This window comes from Cornus florida, unplaced genomic scaffold (genome assembly GCF_030987335.1).
Source record: "Cornus florida cultivar Cherokee Brave unplaced genomic scaffold, ASM3098733v1 CherokeeBrave_3.0.0_Hap2_Chr03, whole genome shotgun sequence".
Lineage (NCBI taxonomy): Eukaryota > Viridiplantae > Streptophyta > Magnoliopsida > Cornales > Cornaceae > Cornus > Cornus florida.
Genome location: NW_026775573.1, coordinates 91,888,204 through 91,912,132, shown reverse-complemented (window position 1 = coordinate 91,912,132; position 23,929 = coordinate 91,888,204). Strand labels below are relative to the sequence as shown.

At 37.1% G+C, this 23,929-nt stretch overlaps 1 protein-coding gene across 2 annotated transcripts in view; it reads left to right on the top strand.

The window, feature by feature from the left end:
• LOC132300863 (brefeldin A-inhibited guanine nucleotide-exchange protein 1) overlaps positions 1-22,839 on the top strand; it is a 30,289-nt gene extending 7,450 nt beyond the window's left edge. The window contains exons 2-11 of one of the 2 annotated variants that reach the window (XM_059798125.1): positions 8,421-8,738; positions 10,756-11,089; positions 11,332-11,754; positions 12,292-12,581; positions 12,955-13,228; positions 14,369-14,871; positions 15,393-15,714; positions 17,327-17,687; positions 18,113-18,786; positions 22,049-22,839. In XM_059798125.1, the coding sequence (XP_059654108.1) occupies positions 8,421-8,738; positions 10,756-11,089; positions 11,332-11,754; positions 12,292-12,581; positions 12,955-13,228; positions 14,369-14,871; positions 15,393-15,714; positions 17,327-17,687; positions 18,113-18,786; positions 22,049-22,660 (4,111 nt within the window). In that variant the 3' untranslated portion in view covers positions 22,661-22,839. Of the gene's footprint in view, positions 1-8,420; positions 8,739-10,745; positions 11,090-11,331; positions 11,755-12,291; positions 12,582-12,954; positions 13,229-14,368; positions 14,872-15,392; positions 15,715-17,326; positions 17,688-18,112; positions 18,787-22,048 lie in introns of those variants that run through there. The other variant, XM_059798126.1, reaches the window with a different exon arrangement.
• The last annotated feature ends 1,090 nt before the right edge of the window (positions 22,840-23,929 follow it).

The window sequence follows — 23,929 nt, the reverse complement described above, 5'->3', positions numbered from 1 at the left end:
AAATCCACAATTCTCATCAACCTACTAAGAGCCTCCATAACAATAATGAACAGGAATGGGGAGAGTGGGTCCCCTTGCCTTAAACCACGAGAACTGCCTAAAAACGCGAATGGAGACCCATTCACCAACACAGAAAATCTGACAGAGGAAACGCACGCGTCGATCCATCTCCTCCATCTCTCTCCGAAACCCATCCTCTCTAGCAGATAAAACAAAAAGTTCCAGCAAACATGATCATAGGCTTTCTTAATATCAAGCTTACACAGAACTCCAAGAACACTGCCACTGAGCCTACAATCCACGCATTCACTTGCAATGAGAGCGGAATCCAGGATTTGTCTGCCCCCAATGAACACATTTTGAGATTCAGAGATGATTCCATCCAGAACCTTCCTCAATCTTAACGCAAGAACTTTAGCGATAAGCTTATAGTTACACCCAATCAGACTTATTAGTCTAAAATCCTTAACGTCAGAAGCATCACCCTTCTTAGGAATTAGAGCAATAAAAGATGCATTCAGCAACTTTTCGAACCTCCCATTAGAATGGAACTCATGAAAAGTGCCCATAACCTCCTGTCTTACCACCTCCTAGCTCTGCAATACAACTCTTCAAAGCCTTCAAAACCTCCTCTGTAAAAGGACTCTCTAACCCATCCCTATCCACAATAGATATAGAGTCAAAATGAAGGCCATCGAGCCGCGACCTCTAACGTAGAGGCTCAGAGTAGAGCCTCTGGTAGAAAGAAACGACCCCCCTACACACCTCCTCCTTCGTACTCAACACCGTTCCGTCCACACAAATCCGCCCAATATGATTGCCTCTCCTATTGGGCATTTGCAGTTATATGAAAAAAATTTGTATTTCGGTCTCCCTCTTTGAGCCACAAAGCCCGAGATTTCTGTTGCCATGAAATTTCCTCCATAATAGCAATCTTTACAATCTCTGCCTGACAAGTTGCTCTCCTATCACGTCGAGACTCAACAATACCACCCACCCCTTCCAGTTTATCAATCTCAGCAATATCAGCGAGAGCTTTATTCTTCCTCCACTCTAGATTACCGAACACTTCCTTGTTCCATCTTTTGAGTTTGTTCTTCAGGAGTCGAAGCTTTCTTGACGAAACAAAACTCGACGTTCCCACCACTATGTTCTCCTCCCACCAAGATCGCACTTTCCCCATAAAATTAACCGCTTTAAGCCACATGTTCTCAAATTTGAATGGAGTACAACAAGGTCTCAATTCTCCACAATCCAAAACCAAAGGAATGTGGTCTGACGACACCCTAGCCAAAACAACCTGAACTGCGCCAGGAAACTTCTCCTCTCACTCCCCATAAATCAAGAATCTATCCTGGCGGGAAAGAGTGGTCACCTCCCTACCGCTGGACCATATAAAAGTAGGTCCCTCCAATGGAAGGTCAATAAGCTGATGTCCATCAATATACTCTGAAAATTGCATCATAGCCGGAGTCCATCGACCACTTGTAGATCTCTCTGACGGGGACCTAACCACATTGAAATCCCCAGCCACACACCATGGAAGAGACCCTGCAACATTCTCTGCCACAAGTTTCTCCTCTCCATCAGATTCCACATGGTTTCCAGATTCTGTTGCTACCAATCACATGACACCTGATGACTCACACATGGTGAACCGACAAGCATATTCTGGTTCAGATCAAGTTGTGGTCGCAAATGGTAATACCTTACCTATACGTTCCATTAGTGATTTGCATATTTCTACTCCTAATTTAAGTTAAAAGATACTTTACATGTGCCACATTTAACAACAAACTTACTTTATGTTTCTCGTTTTTGTCCATGATAATAATGGTGTCCTCTCTTTTTCTCGTGATGGTTTCTCTATAAAAGACCGACAGACTGGGAGAGTACTTCACCATGGCAAGAGTAAAGACTCCCTATTTCCTTTAACAACCCCATTAGCCTTCTCCTTTTTCCAATGTCATTGCATTCATGGTTTGAAAGAATACTTATCTAGATAATTGGCATAAGCATCTGGGCCACCCCATGTTCTTGATTATTTAGTTAGAAATAAATGCCCGTCTTTTTGTTAGAAACAATAATATTTCTAGTTTCTTAAGTAAGTTCCTTTAATAAAAGTCGTCGCTTGCCGTTTTTAAGGTCCACTACAAAATCTCCTGGCCCTTTACATCTTATTCACTCAGATTTGTGGGGGGCCTGCTCCTGAATTATCTCATGGTGGTTTTCGTTATTATCTAACTTTTGTAGATGACTTTTCTAGATAACATGGATATATCCATTAATTCAAAAATCTGAAACTTTTGACTACTTTCTCAAATTTAAGCTTGCTATTGAAAATCAATTTGGCACCACTATAAAGTATCTTCAAACTGATGGAGGAAAGGAGTATTATTAACAAAGTTTTTGCAGCTTTTGTCACTAATACTGGCATTGAACATCGTATCACATGGCCTCATACTTCAGCATAAAACGGCAAGGCAGAACGCAAGTATCGTCATATTGTTGAACATTGTCATATTGTCATCATGCCTTTCTTCCACGAAAATATTGGATGGAAGCCTTTTCTACTACAGTTTACCTCATAAACAGATTACCTTCTCCTGGGTTACAACACAAGTCACTTTATGAGATGTTCTTTGATCGACCTCCAGATTATGCTACACTTCGCACATTTGGGTGTCAATGTTTTCCCTTTCTAGGCGATACAAGGAAAGGCAAACTGTCTCCAAAATTAGTGCCATACTTTTTCTTGGGCTATGGAACCCAACAAAAAGGATTTCGGTGCCTTGATCCACAAACTGGTAAAGTACATTTCTCTCGCCATGTTTGGTTCAATGAAGATGTGTTCCCATTTACTCAACTACTTACCACTGGTCCTCTTAAGCCATCCATATTGCTTGAAGATTGGGTTGCACCAATTGAACCTACATCTCGTGGTCTGCTCCTACCTCTATTGTTGTTACCTACACCACCAACTGTTACCACAGTCCCACCAATTACCATTCCTACACTGCTACCAACACCTCCAACTGCTCACATCAATTCCCATTCCCACAGTGCCATGAAAACCTGTCATCACTTATCACAGGTGACATATTGTACCCTCACAGCCTAGTGTTACAAACCATGTTGACTCATTACCATGTCCTAACTCAACCCAACCGCCATTAGAACCAACCAGATCAGTACATCTCATGGTGACTCGACTTCGTGATGGCACTCTTCAACCTAAGAACCTCTTTATAGGTCATTTGAGCAAACACCCGCTGCCAAGATGCCTCCAGACCGTGGTTCCTTTAAGCATCCAAATCACCTCATTGGCGAGCTGCAATGCTTGATGAATTTAATGCCCTTCTTCGTCAACTTGTTCCAGCTTCTCAAGCCCAGAATGCTGTCGAATGCTAATGGGTTTATAAGATTAAACGACATGCTGATGGCTCTATAGAACGACACAAGGCCGGACTTGTTGCGAAAGGTTACCATCAACAGAATGGGCTGGATTTTGATGAAACATTTATCCTGGTTGTTAAGCCCCCTACTATTCGACTTGTCCTCTCTCTTGCCATAAATCGATGCTGGCGTATTCGTCAACTTGACGTAAAAAATGCCTTATTACATGGCACTCTTCATGAAACAGTTTATGAAGCAACCACCAGGTTTTATCGACAAGGATTTTCCTAATCACGTTTGTCGTCTTCACAAATCCATCTATAGGTTGCGACAAGCACCAAGAACATGATTTGATGGCTTTAGTGCTGTACTATTTGAGCTTGGATTTGTTCAAAGAAAAATTGATGTGTCTATGTTTCTCCACTATGCTGACCATGATATCACTATTCTCCTTGTCGATGTGGACGATATCCTCATCACTGGTTCCAGCAATGCTTTCATCTCAACAGTCCTCACCAAACTGCACAATTGAGATTAAAGACCTTGGGTCTGTCAGTACACTTCTTCCTAGGGATTGAAGTTTACTGTGATTCTCGTGGTATCCAAATGAGTCGAACAAAATATGCTCCCAGTCTTCTAAAGAAAGCTAATTTCCTTCTAAAGAAAGCTAATTTCTTTAGAAGGCTGAGGCCTTCTAAAGAAAGCTAATTTCCTTCTAGCTAAACCATGCTTATCCCCCGTTGTTGCTGGTTCTAAATTATCCTTATATGATGCTGGTGACCTTCTTAATGCCACATCCTATCGTAGTCTCGTTGGTGCACTGCAATACCTCATCATCACACGCCCTGATCTTACATATGCCGTGAATTAGGTTTGCCAATTCATGCATCAGCCATGTGAGACTCACTTAGTAGCCATTAAAAGGATTCTTCGGTACATCAAGAACACTCCTCATCTATGCATCTTGTTAAATCTCGTGATGAACATCTGAGGGGATTTTTTGACGCTGATTGGGCTGGTTCTCCGGATGATCGATGCTCTACTACTAGCTTGTGTGTTTGCTTTGGTTCTAACCTCATCACTTGGGCCACTAAGAAGCAAACCACTGTTTCTAGATCAAGTGCTGAATCATAATTTAGGGCATTAGTGCACACAACAGTTGATATCCAGTGGCTTACATACCTTCTTCGAGAGAGTGGAAAATCCCATTACACCATCCTGTAATGCTACATACTTAGCCTCCAACTTATTTCTTCATGCCAAAACCAAACATATTGAGATTGACTGTCACTTCTTAAGGTAACGTGTTTTACGTGGCTCTCTAAAAATCGTGTTTGTTCCAAGTTCTGACCAGACAACAAAATTCTTCACCAAAGCTCTATCGGTACCCTAGTTTCAACTACTAAGTGACAAGCTGCTGGTTCGTCCTTGCTCCACCACCATCTTGAAGGGGGGTGTTAAGAGATTAGCTAATGATATATTGGATAGCCCAGGAAATCAGGTCAAAGGGAAATCCAGATAGATTCGTTGAGATAAGTTTGTTGAGAGAATCTCAGATAGTTTTATTCAGAGAATCTCTCCATCTCTCTCTTATTGTTGTAACAACAAACAGATAAGGGCCCGTTTGGCATGCGTTTTGTTTTTGGCGTTTTGTTTTTGGCTAAAACAGAAACAGTGTTTTTATTGTAGAGCGTTTTGGAGAAAAATTCGGAAGTACGTTTTGGAACTATGCTTTGTTGTGAAAATGTCAGAAATAAAAATATGAAAAACATGTTTGGGCACACAAATATATATATATATATATATATATATATATATATATATATATATAAAGATATTACATGTGTATATAAACTAGTTTATAGCAAAAATTAAAAAAATGTATATAAACTAGTTTATAGCAAAAATTAAAAATATATATATATATATATATATATATATATTTTTTTTTTAATTTTTGCTATAAACTAGTTTATATACACATGTAATATCTTTATTGCAAAAATTAAAATATATATATATATATATATATATATACACACACACATGTATCGGTGGTGATGAAAATCCATTTAAGGGCTCGGACTGAAAACTTGCCCAAACATTAATCAGTCACAGATTCACGATCAAATTCGCAGCCAACTGGTGTGACCTTCAAAGAACCACCTGAAAATGGATGCACAAGAAGGAGGCGCACACAAAGCTCAAATAACAACAACGATCTCCTCAAAAACCCTAATTTCAGATACCGAAACGAATTAGCAATCAACAACGCATCACCAGAATGAATTCTCATGAAGATCAAGAAGATAACGGAGTTTGTGAATCGAAACCCTCAAAATTTGGTCAGAAAGAGATTCTGGGAGCGCTCAAAGTGGTCGAGAGGGACTCCGTGGCTGTTGCCGAGAGCTTCACCACTCTCTTCGCTTCTCTCCGTTTGGCCCTCTCTGAGGTTTCTCACTCTTCGCTTCGATTTTTCTACCTCATATCTTCTTCAATTTAGGTAGGCTTGGGTCGGTGGTGATGAAAATCTAGCTTCGGTGTTGTATTTGATATCGCCCTTGAATCGCAGAGAAAGAGTATCAGGAGAGGAGAGAGAAAATTTGCCTAAAAAATGACCTAAAATGTTATATACGTCAAACAAGTTGGGCCGGCTACTTCCTCCGCTACAGTGAAAATTTGTCCAAACAGTACTGAAACAAGATAAAACACCAAAATGGTGTTTTTAGTTTTGGGCCTCTTTATTGAAATACTTTATAACTGTGCAAAACAAAACAAAACCAACCAAACATATTTTGGGCTTCATTTGGGTTACTGTAGCGGGCCTGAAACAAAAACACAAAAACAAAGTAGATGCCAAACAGCCCCTAAGTTTGTTGAGAGAATCTCTCCATCTGTCTCTTAATATTGTAACTATAAATACACAATAGGATAATAGGATACCATCATTTTAGTGTGGTGAAAATTTCCCAAATTATTATCTTCTTCTCTCATCTATTCTCAGTTTTTCACTGCGAGTAGTAGTATATTTATAGAAGAAATCGTTGATTTTTTGGGTTTGTTGGGTCCTTAGGACCTCTCTCTTGGCTTCGACCCTTGTATAGCTCTCGGGATGCGTTCCCCTTTTGAACGCTCTCTAATATATCTTTACTCATAAAAAAAAAAATATCTCATGGCAATACAAGAGATCCAAAAAACTAGTAACATCGTCAATCTCCCAGTCCTGGAAATGCCTCCAGAAATGAACATCACATAATGTTCTCCCACTATCAAGACGATAGTAGTCGACTACCATAGCCTGACGATCTGAGGCAATCCGGAAGAGTCTAGGGAAAGTGAGCGCAAGAGAGAAATCACCACACCAAATGCCCTCCCAAAAGTAGATTCCCCTACCATCTCTGACTCGAAACCTAGTATGTTTTGGGAATTCATCCTACCCCTTCCGAATAAATCTTCATGCCCTAACCCCACTCGGAAGTCTCACCTCTGAAGAGCACCAGCCCCCGCTCAACTCCCCAAATCTGCTCACCTATGTTACCTGGACTAGCTGGTGCTGGCCGGAGTGTCCATGTCGACACGACACAGTCACGGACACTGCATCTTTACTTCGGACAGGGCTGATAACAAAAACACACAGGGATGTATGGGTTGATGCTTGTGAAGGATCACAAATTTTTTTCATGTTTTTTTGTTGAATCGGCTTCCATTCGCGGTGTTAGGAAGCTCTGTGACTCGAAGATGGCGTCTGGTTGAAAAACGTCTTTGAAAGGTTGAATATGATGGTCTGCCTTTCACGCGCTATCAATGCCCAATTTATTTGTAATTGGCCGAGCGTAAAAACACTCGTGTGTTATGGGTTACAGCTGTACTCCCCTATATAGATATATAATATTTAACATTGGGTTACGAACTTACGCATTAGCTGTAATATATATATATATATATATATATATATATATATATATATATATGTATGTATTATAAGTATAATATACAGTCTGGCTTTCTGAATGGTGGAGTACAGCTGTAGTACAAATAAAAAGAGTGTGGTATGGGCAAAAGTTAACTCCGGTAAGCTAGTTGTACCAACTTACTTTTTCTTTATTTTTTTATTATTTTTAAGAGAAGACATGACAAATGGGAAGTCCTCTCTGACTCCTCTTTATTAAAAATTGTTTATTATTCAGTTACGGAGTACTTAAAATAATTTAAATAACTGGCTAATACTTTAAAGACTTATTATTATTTAAAGTTATTCTTTTAACAAACTTCTTGTTAAGGACAAAAACCTTTAATAATAAGCATGTATGTAGTTGCAAATCTTTTGTCCATGGACGTGTCCAAGTGTCCCTGACCAACTTTTGGACACTTTTTACCCGAGTCCCTGAGTCCACTAATGTTATAGATTAGCGAATCCGACCTCTAGACACATACATGTGTCTGTGTCCGGGTTACATAGCTGCTCACAATCACCCTCCACCATAATCTGAGCCTCTCAACCCCCTAGGCCCACGACCAGGCTTATTCCTCTCACTTTCTTTTCCAATGACTTCTGGACTCTTTTGCAGGTTTTGGTTGATTAAAGAATACTTGGCCTGTAGTAGCCACCTTTGTTTTGCTTGCTTGGAAGGGTGGGAATCATGTGCTTAAAACATGATCTTCTTTACTTGTGAAAAAAAAAAAAAAAAAAAAAAAAAAAATTTATCTTCTTTAAATTTCAATGATGCTTTATCCCCATTAATCAAAGCAGGTTGTTTCTTCACTTAACAGAAAGTAAGGGAAGAATTTAAAAAAAATGGGTCAACCTTAATTGTAAATTTGGTTTTTTAAATCTCACTTCAGCTCTCTGATTCGCAATGCCGTTAGAATGTTTCTAGGCCTTTTCTTGGTTTTTTAAATTTGGTTTTTTCATTTTTTATTTTTGGTGTAGTTGTTTAGTAACAATTGTGTTTTTTGCCAATTTTAATAAAAAATCTCATTAAAATATAAAGACTCTAACCTTTTCTTTTCTTTTCTTGGTACAGGTTTCTCAATTCTATTAAGCAGTATCTTTGCTTATCATTGTTAAAGAACAGTGCAGTGTCAGTTATGACTATATTTCAACTTCTCTGTTCAATATTTAAAAGGCTGCTATCAAAATTCAGATCAGGTTTGAAATCAGAAATTGGAATTTTCTTTCCTGTCCTCATCCTTCGGGTGCTTGAGAATGTGCTTCAGCCTAGTTTCTTACAGAAGATGACTGTCCTCAATGTACTAGAGATGATCTGCCAGGATTCGCAGATTATCATTGATATTTTTGTCAACTATGACTGTGATGTGGATGCTCCAAACATCTTTGAAAGGTATTTGGGATTTGTATTGTATTTCTTCCTTTCCCTTGTGTCTTAACTATTGAATGAGCTTGTGGAATATGACATCTTCCCCTATCCAATCTCATACGTTTCTAGTATATCATGTTCATACATACTTAAGTACACCTGCTAGCTTAGTGGATCTGGTGGTGATTACTGTGCATTGAGTTCATTATCCTGATTTCCCGATCTTTTTATTTGTTGCTCATGTGTTTGAGCCTATACGTTAGCTTCTGCATTATATAACTATCTACTTGCCTAGGGCTTAAAATATGATACTTCAGAGTAATATCAGCCAAGTCGACTTGGTTTCGCAAGGGACCAATTTGATGTTGAGTCATGATACCATAATAGGTGAGTTGAACTTGAATCAATTTTAAATTAATTTTGGATTGAATGGATTAGTTGAGATTTTGCTTGCATTAAGATGTCTCAAGATATAACTCATCATTGGCGAGTCATGTTGCAATACAATCTTTTGTCTCCTTTGGCAGGCCCAACTAGATTTCTCTCATTTCATTTCCAGTTAACATTTTTTTTGACCCCTCAAGCCTCGCGACCATTACAATTCCAGAAAACTCTCCCTCTCACTTTACTTTTCTTGTTACTTTGCCATCATTCAAGGAAATCTCATGGAAATTCAGAATTGGAAAATTTTGTTTCTTAATACTTGAATAGGATGTATGTATTAGTCTTTTAAACATTTCAAATTTATTTTTGTGTAAAATTGATATATTGTAAATCTTGGTGAACCATGTATATATAAATTAAAGAGCCTAAATCTATCACTTGTCCCATTGTAAATAATAAAATTTTCATTATTTGTTGTTCAAAACAAGGCAATCAAGAGTTCCTCTTCAAATGATTGATTGAATACTGACAAGCTGCAAAACATAATACAAACTTTCAATGAGTATAAATTCACCAAAACTCATGGTATACGTACAATCTTTTACTACAAAAAGTGTATTAGACTATCATAGAATATAAACTAGTATGACTTTTACCAAAGGCTGTAACCTAGTGGGTGGTACTTCCTCGCCTTGCAACTTAGAAGGTCGAGGGTTCAAATCCCCATAGAGGCAAGTGGGTGTGTGAGTGTGTTTCTTGCCAAGCTAAAAAAAACTAATATGACTTTTCTATGTTGGGACAGAAGTATCACTACCCTCGACCAAATCAAGAATCCAAAAACTACAATAATAAACCTTTTATTCTTAACCTTTCTAGAAATTCAGAAACCGTGAACAATTATGTCAAGATATGAACTGATTCACAAAGTAATCAACATTTTTACTCAAAGAAATACTATCACCATAGGAATCCAATGGAGTACAACAGTGAAAAAGATATCATTACAGTGATTCAGATCTCACAGATTTTGAAAATTAAGCAACTTTAATTTGAATCCATCAAAAAACTACGTAATAAGTTCCTATAACCACATTATTGCCACAGCTAGCGAAAATAATATTTAAAATGAATTTCATTGAATTTGCCTGCATGAACTAATCTTGCCACCTCTTATAATTCTGCGTTGATGATGGAGGAGCTTTTGTCAGAATTATTGTTGTAAATTGTCTTGCCAATTTTCTCCTTTTCTCCCAATAGATATTTTTTTTAACTCTCCCCCCCTCCACCCAAATAAGCAGAATATGAGAGAGAGAGAGAAGGAAGTGGAGGGGATGGACAAAGATGTCATTTCATTTTGCTGGAAATCACAAACAGTCGTTATTGGGGTAATTCATAATGCTGGGTCCTTCATGCAGGAACTTTGAAACTTTTTTGAATCTTAATTGATCCCTAATTTCTTACTTCTGTTGTTCACTTTTTAGACATGGGGCTGCTAAAGCAAGTTTATGTTGACCCACGATAATCCATTGCTCATATGATATGAATTCTGGATGCAGCACAATACATTCGTTTATGATTGAATTTATGATTTCATTTTGGCATCAAGGTTTAGTAAAAATTGTATTTAAACCCTTTTAATTCCATCAGATATTTGCAGGACTGTCAATGGCCTTCTGAAAACTGCTCAAGGTCCACCTTCTGGTTCCACTACCACTTTGTCTCCAGCCCAGGATATTACATTTCGGAATGAATCGGTAAAATGCTTGGTTAGAATCATCAAGTCAATGGGAGCTTGGATGGACCAACAACTGAGAATAGGGGACTTTTATCCGCCAAAGAACTCTGACAATGACAATTCGATTGATAATCATACAACCCTGAAAGTTGAAGAAGGAATTGTCCCTGATAGTGAGCTGCATCCAGAAGCAAATTCTGAGTTCTCAGATGCTGCTACTCTTGAGCAACGTCGAGCTTATAAATTAGAGCTTCAGGTTAAGTAATGATTTTACTTGGAGAGAGAAAAATGACCGTTTCCTTATCAATAATAGTGCTTAGTCATTTCTTGTAATACTCAAACTGCACTAACTCATTGGAAGATGGTTGCCTTGCAAGTGTCATGAGCAGTTACTATGATTTTTAAGTGCCTTAGTTATCACATTGTCTTTTTTATTTATTATTTATATTTTTATTTCGGGAATACTATGTACTGACAATATTACTTGGTTAAATGCAGAAAGGTGTTTCTCTGTTCAATAGAAAACCTTCCAAGGGTATTGAGTTTTTAATAAGCACAAAAAAAATTGGTGATTCTCCGGAGGCCGTGGCTTCATTTCTGAGGAACACTACAGGGCTAAACGAAACTATGCTTGGTGACTATTTGGGTGAAAGGGAAGATTTCTCTTTAAAAGTTATGCATGCTTACGTGGATTCCTTTAACTTTGAAGCAATGGACTTCGGCGAAGCAATTAGATTTTTCCTAAGGGGCTTCAGGTTACCTGGGGAGGCACAGAAGATTGACCGCATCATGGAAAAATTTGCTGAGCGCTATTGTAAATGCAATCCAAATTCATTTTCTACGGCAGATACTGCTTATGTTCTTGCTTATTCTGTGATAATGCTTAACACTGATGCTCATAATAACATGGTAAAAGAGAAGGTGAGCTTGCTGATATTTCTCCATTTATCTTCTACCACAATGGCAGAGTCATGATTTATTTGTTTTGTTTTTGGCTGTGACACTATTAAATCTTTAAAATCTTCATGTTTTATATTTCTTAGTTGCTTCTTCAATGAAGTTAAAAAACAAGTTGCTTATTTAAGAGAGTATCACATTTAAAATCATTTTGCACTTTGTTTTTAATGCCTTGCTGCACCTGATAAACTGAGAGATATTCTATTGTCATTTTTTTTTTCAAATTATAATTTTCTGCAAAGTATATGGATATTTTACTGTTATTTTATTCGGTGATTTTATTAGAAAATTGAGTAGGAGGTTGGAACATGAAAGTGTATGCTGGAAATCTAAAATAGGTAATCAATTAAGAGAATATGAAATGAACTTATCATTTCCCATATTTAGCATTCAAATTTTTATTGCAAACTTGGGAGATTCACAATATGTAAGTATAATTGGCAAATGTTGAACTGATAGATTCCATCCTGACTTCAACTCTGCCCTGGTTTTGCTATTAAGATGAGCAAGGCTGATTTCATCCGGAATAATCGAGGGATCAATGATGGCAAGGATTTACCTGAAGAGTTTTTGGGTGTCCTTTATGATCAAATTGTTAAAAATGAGATCAGGCTGAATGCTGAATCTTCCGCACCATATAGCAGGCAGGCGAACGGTCTTAATAAACTATTGGGCTTGGACAATATACTCAATCTTGTTTGGAAGCAGACAGAAGAAAAACCGTGGGGTGCAAATGGGGTTCTTATAGGGCATATTCAGGAGCAGTTTAAAGCAAAATTGGGAAAATCAGAGTAAGTATGATATAAATCCTGTGAAGGCCTTTATAGTTTTTTATTGTGGCTTTTGTCTGTCATTTATAAGCATGGTCAGCCTGTTACAAAGGATTGATGCTTCAAACTTGAGCACAAGCAGGGGATGGGGGTTTTGCAATTTTAGTGTATAAATGTTTCCAGTTGGAGATCTTTTGATTCATCAATTTGTTTAGATTGGATAATCATTAGTGTCCTCCATTCCATGCATATTATTCTCCTACTGGACCAAGTGTTGTGATAAATTGGTGTAGATCATTGAATCTTAGGAATGATGCTCACCTTATATCTCTTTCTTTGAACCTTTGTCAGGGTTAGTAATAATAATGGAATCCTCATTTATATGGTGTTTCAGGTCTGCTTATCATACCATTGCAGATGCAATGATATTGAGATTTATGATGGAGGTCTGTTGGGGTCCAATGCTTGCTGCATTCAGTGTAACTCTGGACCAGAGTGATGACAAGGCAGCTACTTCTCAATGCCTACAGGGCTTCCGACATGCTGTGCATGTTACTGCAGTAATGGGTATGCAAACCCAGAGGGATGCCTTTGTTACCACTGTAGCTAAGTTTACTAACCTCCATTGTGCTGCAGATATGAAGCAAAAAAATGTTGATGTCGTCAAGGTAACCCGTTTATTATTATTTTTTTTCTTTCTTGCTTTTTTTTTTTTTTTTTTGTTCCCTAAAAGTTTTTTCCTCTTTCTGGATGAATGACTGGGCACTGTCTATAACTAAACATCAAGAGTATGTTTATGCTTCCAACTATGGACTTTGTTCCCTTCTAGATCAGTTAGAAATGCGTGGATCAGGATGTTCACACAAATAGTCTCCCCCAATGAAGCACGGACACGCCTGAATGGGATGGCGTACCAGTGTCGGACACTTGTGTCCAAGCCTTGGACACGTGTCCAACACAGTGATGCCTTCAAAATCAGTTGATGCAGAGATGTATGAGATATACCAGAGAGGACCTTGGGTGAGAGAGATCAGTGACATAAAATATGAAAACATTTGAAAGGAATGAGAAGATAAGAGAGAACTGGCCCAAAATAGAGAGATGTCTGTGATTGTCAGAAGGTGAGGAAGAGAGAGAGGGGGATTAGATTGCAACCTATCTCTTTCAACACTTGTTTGGTTACAAAAGCAAGTCTTGTGCCTCTTGTTTGGTTAAAGAGGCAAGTCTTGTGCCTTTTGGATACAAAGATAAATCTTTCTCTCTTTGTATTTAAATGAATTTAAAGAAGAAAAAAATTGAATTTAGGCAAACAAATTATTTTATTAATTTGTGGGCCTAATTAAAATAAGTATGAATAAAGAAGAAATTGAGAAAAAAATTTATTTTTTCTTATATAATAAAATTAAATTATAATTTTATTGCCGTATCCATGCACCCCATGTCCGTGTCGTATTGTACCCGTGTCCTGTGTCCCGTGTTCGTGCTTCTTAGGTCTCTACATGAGTGGAGTTTGTTCACATATCTTTATGCCAATTCTTTCCTTATAATTAGCCATCTATATTTGTTCATATAGAAAAGTAATATTTTTGTGGTGAGTTGGTCCAGTTAGATTTACTTTTCGTTGGAGTCAGTGGTTGTGTTGCATTGTTGTTCCTTATCCTAGAAGCAATTACCATGTGTATTTTGCAAGCAAGTCTTAATTTATTTTTATTTTTATTTTATTTGTATTGTTATATATATATTTTAATTATTATTATTGTTGTTGTTGTTATAACTTATGTGGATAGTGTAATATTTCACATTGGCAGGCAATGATATCGATTGCCATTGAAGATGGAAATTATCTTCAGGAAGCCTGGGAGCATATTTTAACATGTCTCTCTCGATTTGAGCACCTTCAACTGTTGGGAGAGGGTGCTCCTTCTGATGCGTCCTTTCTCACTGTATCTAACAGTGAAGCTGAAGAAAAAACATTGAAGTCCGCTGGTTTTCCATCTTTAAAGAAAAAAGGAACTCTTCAGAATCCAGCTGTGGTGGCTGTTGTTCGAGGGGGATCATATGACAGCACTAATCTTCGAGTCAATAACTCCGGGCTGGTAACGCCAGAGCAGATTAATAACTTCATTTCAAACTTGAATCTGCTTGACCAGGTTGGAAACTTTGAGTTGAACCACATATTTGCTCATAGCCAAAGGTTAAATAGTGAGGCAATAGTAGCTTTTGTGAAGGCACTTTGCAAAGTTTCTATGTCAGAATTGCAGTCTCCAACAGACCCTCGTGTATTCAGCCTCACAAAATTGGTCGAAGTTGCGTAAGATTCTATTCTCTCTCTCAAATATAGTTACTTTCCATGAAGTTTTCATATCCCTTTGAAAGATTGAATAAGAAGTATACACTGTTTCTTCCAGGTTATGTTTGTCTAGCAGTAAATTGCTTTCTGTAACTATTGCAAAATTAATGAGTAGTTCGCTGATGGATGAGATTATTAATTTTTGTTGATAACTAAATATGCAATCCATCTTCTCTCCTTTATAGGATTTTGATTTCATCCCTCCTCTCATCCTTCCCCTCTTTCTCTCTCCTTTACCAAACAATGGAGGCTTGCTCTGTCCATCCTCTCTTCCATCCCTCCCCCTTCCTTCCCTTCAACCAAACGTGTTGTTTTAGTGTTTTCTTTTCCTTTCTAAAGGAAGATATTGTGATGAAATCACCTTTGCGTTAATGTTGGAAAATTTCTGATGAGAGTTTTGTAACTTGTTTGTTTAAAACAGGAACTTCCAGATAAAAATGTGGGATGAAATATACAATTAAACAATTGTTTCTATTTTGCAGGCATTACAATATGAACCGCATCAGATTGGTGTGGTCTCGTATATGGAGTGTTCTTTCAGATTTCTTTGTGTCAGTTGGCTTGTCAGAAAATCTCTCAGTTGCTATTTTTGTCATGGATTCTTTACGGCAGCTTGCTATGAAATTTTTAGAGCGAGAAGAGCTGGCAAACTACAATTTCCAAAATGAATTCTTGAAACCATTTGTGATCGTCATGCAGAAAAGCAGCTCTTCTGAAATCAGGGAGTTAATAGTAAGGTGTATTTCACAGATGGTCCTCAGCCGTGTCAATAATGTAAAATCTGGCTGGAAAAGTGTTTTTATGGTATGTGAGTGTCTTCAATTTTTTTGTTTATGGATTATGCATGGTTCAGAATCAACTAACATTATGCATTAGGCAGGAAGGTCCATATTCTAACCTAGAGTCTGATTGAAGTGAATATATATTTTCACAGAAATAACTTGGTCATGTTATCTAAAATATAGTCCTCACTTCTCTAAGTTTTGAGCAAAAATAGAGCTGTTTTAATCCATCACAAATGTATAGGTATTAAAGGTGAAACTTATTTGTGAATTTTTTAGTAGTTGGACAGAATTAAGAAGTATTTGAAATTTCATTATTGATTATATGCCATAAAAAAATGTGAGAATTTGGAAAAATTAGATCGGAACAGAAGAAAGAAATCATCTGTAAATCTTTGAATTATAAAACCATGGTAACTGGTTTCACAATTTAAAGAGTCAGCTTTCACAATTAAAAAAGTTGGCTTTTCTTGCGTGTAGTATGTTATAGAAAAGATAACTGGGCTCAGCCCTGTCATGTCAAATTAAAAAGATGATGCCATTCATCCTAGTTGGGTACTAAATTCTGGACATGCATGGTTCTGCACGTGTATGCCCTGGCTTGTGTGTGTATGAGTTGCATATACATTACTTGGACGACTCAATTCCTCTCCCACCTCTTCCTCGTTTGGCCCTGTCATGATTAAATTAAAAATACGACGCTGTTCATCCAAGTTGGGTACTGAACTCTGGGCATGATTGTTTTCACACATTTATGCCCTGGCTTGTGTGTGTGTGTGTGTGTTTTTCAGATACACTACTTGGATGACTCAATTTTTCTCCCAACTCTTCTCGCTCCTTCCTTCGTGTGTCTCTGTGTTTTTTATGTCACCTGAATATCCCACTTTATTTTGTTTCGTGGAAGTTGTTCAAGTATTTAGTGGTTCCTGTATAATTGCTCATCATTTTTCTCTCTACATTTAGGCTCTTTATCCATACTCTGAAATGCAGTCTTTCAATTTGTTGCAATTCTTATACTCCTTCCGTTCCATAAAAAGTGTACTGTTTTTTAAATGTTTGTAATTTACCTAACTTGCCTTGAAATTATAAAAGCAATTAAAGTTCAAAATAAGACCTCTTGTGGACCCACCATAGAAGGATATATTTGGAAATTCATTCCCTACCACTATAACAAAATAACATTAAAAACTACTCTCTTAAAAAGTTAGGTTCCCAAAAATGGACACTTTTTATTGGACAGAGGGAGTATCAATGGTGTTTTTTTTTTTTTTTTTTTTGGGTGAGTTTGAGAATCATCAGCCACACATGTTCAAAATTGAAAAAGAAAAGGTCATTTCTATTTTATGATGCTAAAGGATTTATCGGACATGTTTCTGGAAAGTGTCAAGACTTGTCACCATGTTCCTAACAGTATAGTTCCTTTTAGAATTATCTTGCTATGAGGTGCTGAAGCTGATCCACAGTTATGGGTTTGTACCGTGCATTAAAATTTGATCTGTTGTCTATATATAATAGTGTGTTTTACTCACATTCCACTTATAAACCATTCCTGTTTTTACAGATGTTGATACATGGAAATGGCCAAATTGGCCCTTTCAAATGTTTTGCTTCTTATGTTGGTTTTCCTTTCTCAGGTGTTTACAGCTGCAGCAGCTGATGAAAGGAAGAATGTTGTCTTGTTGGCTTTCGAAACAATGGAAAAAATAGTACGAGAATATTTTCCTTACATAACTGAGAAGGAGATAGTGACCTTTACTGATTGTGTCAAATGCCTCATCACTTTCACAAATAGTAAATTTAATAGTGATGTTAGCCTCAATGCCATTGCTTTTCTCCGGTTCTGCGCCGTCAAACTGGCAGATGGGGGTCTGGTTTGCAACAATAAGAGCAAGGTTGAGGCTTCATCCGTTGAAGAAGCAAACAATGATGCTTTAGATGGACAAACTTTTGCTGATAAGAGTGATCACGTTTCCTTTTGGGTTCCTTTGCTCACAGGTATTTTGCTTTTAACTCTAAGATTTCATTCAGGAGAATGCACTTGTTGAAAAGTTGACAGAATCCAGTGTTTGATCAGCTGCTAACTGAAAGATTTTTGATATTTAAAACCAATTTTATGATTTCTATTTTTTTTTTTTTTTTTTTTTTGTCTTTCAAGAAGAAACACTTCCTTTTTATCTTTCATCTCCCTGACGTTCAGCCCCCTGCAAAGAAGCCATAAATTTTAAAACAATCTTCCTGCAATGAGGCCGTAGATATCATACTTGGAATCCTCAGACAGTAACCACTTTGTCATATCAATTTATATTGTCTTTTCTGTCTGTTGATGAGAGTTATTGGTCCTCATGGGTGTTAATATTCTGAAGTTGGATGTAAACCTTGTTTTTAATTACCTTCATGTTATTGTGCAAACTTTGTTTCAGGGTTATCAAAACTAACGTCGGACCCTAGGTCAGCCATCAGAAAAAGTGCTTTGGAAGTGCTTTTCAACATCTTAAAGGATCATGGTCATCTTTTTTCATGCCCATTTTGGATCAGTGTTTTCAATTCTGTAGTTTTTCCCATATTCAATTGTGTGCCCGACGACAAAGAAACACAAATGAATGATGGACAGTCTTCAACAGTTTTCGGATCTTCTCATTCTGAGGGAATTACATGGGATCCTGAAACTTCTACAGTGGCAGCTCAATGTCTAGTAGACCTATTTGTCTTTTTCTTTGCTGTGGTGAGGTCTCAACTACCTCAAGTAGTTTCAATACTGATAGGTTTCATAAAAAGTCCTGGTCAAGGTCCTGGAAGCACTGGGGTAGCTGCGTTGATGCGTTTGGTTGGTGACTTAGGAGACAGACTTTCAGAAGATGAATGGGGAGATGTCTTTGTTGGCTTGAAAGAAGCAGCTGCTTCTGCTCTTCCAAGGTTTTTAAAGCTTGTAAAGACCATGGATAGCATCGATGTTTTTGATTCTTACAATGATCTGGAAACAGTTTCCCGCCCTGGATTGATCAATAATGATTCTGAGGAAGAAAACCTGCAAACTGCAGCATATGTTGTTTCAAGAATGAAGAGTTATATAGCTTCGCAACTGCTCATTGCCCAGGTTCTCTCTCTCCCTCCCTCCCTCCCTCCCTCCCTACATGTGTTTGTGTGTGTTCTGTACATGTGTGCATGAATGATTGTATTTGAATGTACATGCATTCAGACATAACAATACCAATTAATATTAAATACTAAGAAAATTCAGAAAAAGAAATACCTCTCGGAAAAACAAACACTATAACTATATTTATATCAATATATCTTCAAAGAATAATAGGGTTTTCTTGAGAAGTAATTTCATCTTGATCTACGTGCTTCACTTGCATAGACCCGGAGCACAGTCCGTTTGGTCCAGCTTAGCCTATCTGTTTTGGAGAAACATCTCCATGATATGCAAATTATTTATACCACCCTCTTTTCAGACTCAGTTCTGCAACCTGCAACCTTCCACGTTGAGATGTTATTCAAGTGTGGTTAGGCTAGCATATTGGTAACTGATATTCAGAATATTGCTTCAATATATCGTTATTATAATGGTGGATTTTAGAATCAAACATTTTTTTTCTTTCTTTTCCAGGGTTTGGTTATTGGGCAAGGAGTTTTATTAGATGCTTGTTTTAAAATTATGTTAATTTTCTGTACAGAAATTCTAATGTGACGCCCGAATGAAAGATAACTAAATTCAGGATTAAAAATTTTGACCAAGAATTTCGTAAAGTAGCATTTGAAGTATTGTTTAAAACCTCATAGCAATTGATGGAGTCATGCCTAAATTGGATTGGGTGCTTGGTGTGAAATTTAACAAATTACTTAAAATTGACCAAATTCAGATATATTTAGAGATGCAGAAATAAAGAAAAAAAAAAAAAGAGATTAATTCGGGAGGAAAATATTTGATTGGGAACTGAAGTCCAGGATATAATTTGCGCAAGGTGTTCATCATCTTGTGAAGCTTAAATGTCACCAACACCGAAGTGTTTCTACACAAACACACAATCTGGATGACTAATTACTGAGAGTAATCACTAGAGAAGCAAATTCGTTAAGAACGAAGGTTGTCCACAGATCAGAATAATGACTTGGAAATCTTCAAGCGTACTGAAGGTTTGTTATCTTACGGTGTCTAGAGATCAACTAGGAATATGAAGGCACTGAACTGTGACCTAAATTGTACATCTCTTTCTTGATGGTGGATTAGTTTGTCTGGAAGCATTCATATCTCATAAGTCATCAATATTCTAAAAATTAATATCAAAAATGAAAAAGGAAATCCATATATCCAATTCCAAAGAACAGAACAGGGAAAAAAGAAAAGAAAAGTAAAAGCAGGGACAACATTCAAAGACGAAGAAAAAAGAAGAGTGATAGAGAAGACGAAGACAGAGAGGGGGACAAAAAAAAAAAAAAAAAAAAAAAAAAAACGAAAAACTGTATACAAAAAAATAATAATAATAATAAAAAATTGAAAAAAAAAAGGAAGGAAGACAGAGCACAGACAAAAAATAAAAATAAAAATAAAATAAACAGAAAGAAATAAAAACAATTAACAAGAAAGAAAAAAACAGAGCCCACAAAAAAAAAAAAAAAAAAAAAAAAAAAAAAAAAAGATGCAGAGACAGAAAAAGTGGATGAAGAGAGAGAAGCTGTTAAAGAAAACGAGAAAAAAAACAAAGCCCAAAAAATTAAAAAAATGACAGGAGTAGACGAAGAGACTCAAGAGAGAAGTAAGCAAAGATGAGAAGAAAGAGAAGTAGAGGAGAAGGGAGAAGAGAAAGAAGTAGAGGAGAAGAGAGATAAGAAGAAGAAAGAACTGACCTTGCTTCGTCATTTGTCTCTGCAACTAGGGCTTTGTTGTTCGTCTCACAGTCTTGCTCTTTCTCTGTTTGTTACTTTGACTCTTGGGCTTTTTTATTTTTGTATTCTTTTGAGCAAAAGTTCCGTCTGTGATACGCTTGGGCTTTCTTATTTATTTATTCTTTTGAACAAAAGTTTCAGAAGTTGCCAAAAGTTATAATTTTTGGCTTAAGAAATAGAATAACCATTTAACAAAAATAAAAAAAAAGGTCAGGCGTGACCCGGCACCAAATTCGGGCCAGAACATCACAACTATGCAATATTGGTTCATTTATATGTGTGTGCATGTTTTATGCATGCATAAGTGTTGCAACCATTCTGGGCATGTGGTTCACTTTTCGAAGAATTGTTTTTTGTTTTAAAAGAACTAAATAACAGAATATATTTTGAAATTTCATTTGGTTGAAAACTTTCTTAGAATTTGAGTTTAAAGAAAGCATGTTTTCAGATGCAGTTCTCTGAAATTGTAGTTCTATGAAATTTGTTATATGTTTTCCAAGTTCTTAAAAATTGTTTTCAGAAGACTAAATCAAACGAATCAGGCACTCTATAACTTGCAATTTCTGTTTAGATCTTAGAATTTTAAGAGATGCATAATGTATTTATCTTTGTTGCTTACTATTATACATTTGTATTTGTGTGCAAATTTTGCAAGCCTTGGATTATAGTATATTTGTAGCGTATATGTGATGCATAATTTTATTTGTATGTTTGCACACATATGTACAATTGTATGTGTGATGTGACCCAAATTTGGTTTTGGGTCGCATTTTGACCCCTTTTTTGCCTGCGGGTCATGGACCCTGTTTAGTCTCTCTTGTAGCCCTCTCTATAAGGGCGTTTAGGGTTTGGAGTGGTATATTAAGAGACACTGAAAATTGCAGAAGAGAGAGAGAGAGCTAGGGTTTGGAGGTCTGAAACTTGTAATCTCCTTTTTTTTCTTGTAGTGAAACTTTTTGTCAGATCTTAACCATAGACGTAGACACAATTTGTGTCTAACCACGCTAAATCTTTGTGCTTTGTGTGGTGCTAGTTTTTGTCGTGTTTCGTGATTGTTTCTTGGTTCATGGTTGGTTGTTGTAACGGTATGTATCCTGGTGCACATAAATGATGCAAACATGTTAGAATCTGCGGATCTGCTTCCTGATCTTTGAATTATGAGCTGCTTTGTATTTTTCTCTCAAGTTTGTTTTATAGAGATATAGAACTGATGTCTGAAAGATCATTAACATAATAAATGTTTCTGATTATTGTGAGAAAGACTGGTGATCCTGCACCCTCTTTTATTTTCTTTTACTTGCCTTAAATATATTAGATGGAATTAACTACATAGATTATTTATCATTGGTCGAATAAGTAAAATAGTTATATAACAACTGAAGCTTGTGAATCTTTTTGGAAGATTCCTGTAATTGTGCATTTAGTGTTGAAAATGCAATGAGTATCTCATTTGAATCATTCTGTTGCAGGTTATAACTGATCTGTACAAGATGCACCGACAATCATTGTCAGCAGGCAATGTCATGATGCTGCTCGAAATTTTTTCATCTATTGCGTCTCATGCACATCTATTGAACTCTGAAACAGCTCTTCAACTGAAACTGCAGAGAGCATGCTCCATCCTGGAGATCTCTGAACCGCCCCTGGTTCATTTTGAAAATGAGTCGTACCAGAATTACATCAACTTTCTGCATGATTTACTCATGAATAATCCTTGTTTGTCTGAGGAGATAAACATAGAACCACAACTTGTGTCTGTATGTGAAAAGGTTTTGCAGATATACCTGGACTGTGCTGGTTTATGCTCCGTCAAGCAGAAGCCAGTTAATAAGCCAGTGCTTCACTGGATTATTCCATTGGGTTCGGCAAAGAAGGAAGAGTTGGCAGCCAGAACTTCTGTGGTTGTGTCAGCATTACGGATTTTGAGTGGTTTGGGAAGTGATTCTTTTAGGAGGTATATTTCACAATTGTTCCCCTTGTTGGTAGATCTCGTTCGGAGTGAGCATAGTTCAAGAGAAGTTCAGCATGTTCTTTCCCATATGTATCAGTCATGTATAGGCTCAATAATAATGGACTTGTGAATTATATTGTAGTATTGGAGTATAGTGAGTCATTATTAATATGTCATTGCTATAACCTTGATAATTATCTATAGCATTTTTGGTAGCATACAAGGGGTTGTAGTTTTGTTTACGAATGTACAAGTACTTGTTTTTTATTTTATATAAATACAAATGTACAATCAATTGTTGATAACCTATATTGAAACATTTTCTATCTTAAGATGTTTTCCTTCAAAGATTTTTATTTTTATTTTTATTTTTATTTTTTTATTTTCTATTTTTTTTCTGGCAAAAAAAACTGATTTACTAACCGCTGAAGAACATGTACATGAAGAAGAGCTCACAACAAACAAGACATGAAACAACATGGAGCTCTGTATTCTTACATTCCATACACAGAAATGTTACTCGGCCAAAACCATGATCATCAAGAAAAATCATGAAACGCCACCTATTGGCCTTGTCAAACACCAAAGGGGGAATACGTTGCTCGATCACCAGCATCAGAACATCCCGGAGCACCAAAGTTGCTACAGAAAATAAAGCAACCACACCAAAACTACCTACACTGGATGACTCTAAGGTCTTGTCTACCACATGATAAAACGCCCTGCCAAACTCGCCAAAGCAAAAGGCAGTAAACGGTTGAAAGTTGCAAAGAGCATCCACCCGAAAATATTGTGCCACCGCCGAGAGAGCAGTGTGAGTTGGGAATAAACCAGTGACAACCACAGTCTTGATATATCTCCATGAGCTCCGAGAGGCTACTTCAGCACCTCCTACTTGAAAAGTAGTCCAATAAAAAAACATTCATATCCCACAGGATATGTCCATCACCAGGGTGAACCCATCGAAGATCCGCTAAGCAAAAAAGAAAAAGTCTTGAAGAACCCACATGTATGTTAGCGGATCCAGTAGGAAAATTGCACTTAAGCAGCCCAATAACAAGAGCAGAAAGCTTATGGGCCTGAACAAATCCCCAAATCAAATTTAAACTCAGAAATTTAAAGGGCCCATTTGAGGCTATGTGTTGGGTCTGGCCCATAGGCCCCTTCCAGAAATTTCCTACACCAGATTGCACAATCCAGTCGTCCTCCACAAGCAAAGTATGCACTATAATGAAGTAATTAAGGTGTGGGCCTATGTGCAGACTATTCACCGACCTAAACCAGACACGTGGAATGCAAAAGAATAGATGCGACATCGACATTGACGAAAGACAACCCAGCAACAGGAAGGAATCCGACGACTCATCTCCGGCAGCAGAGACCCACCGGCGAATCGGCA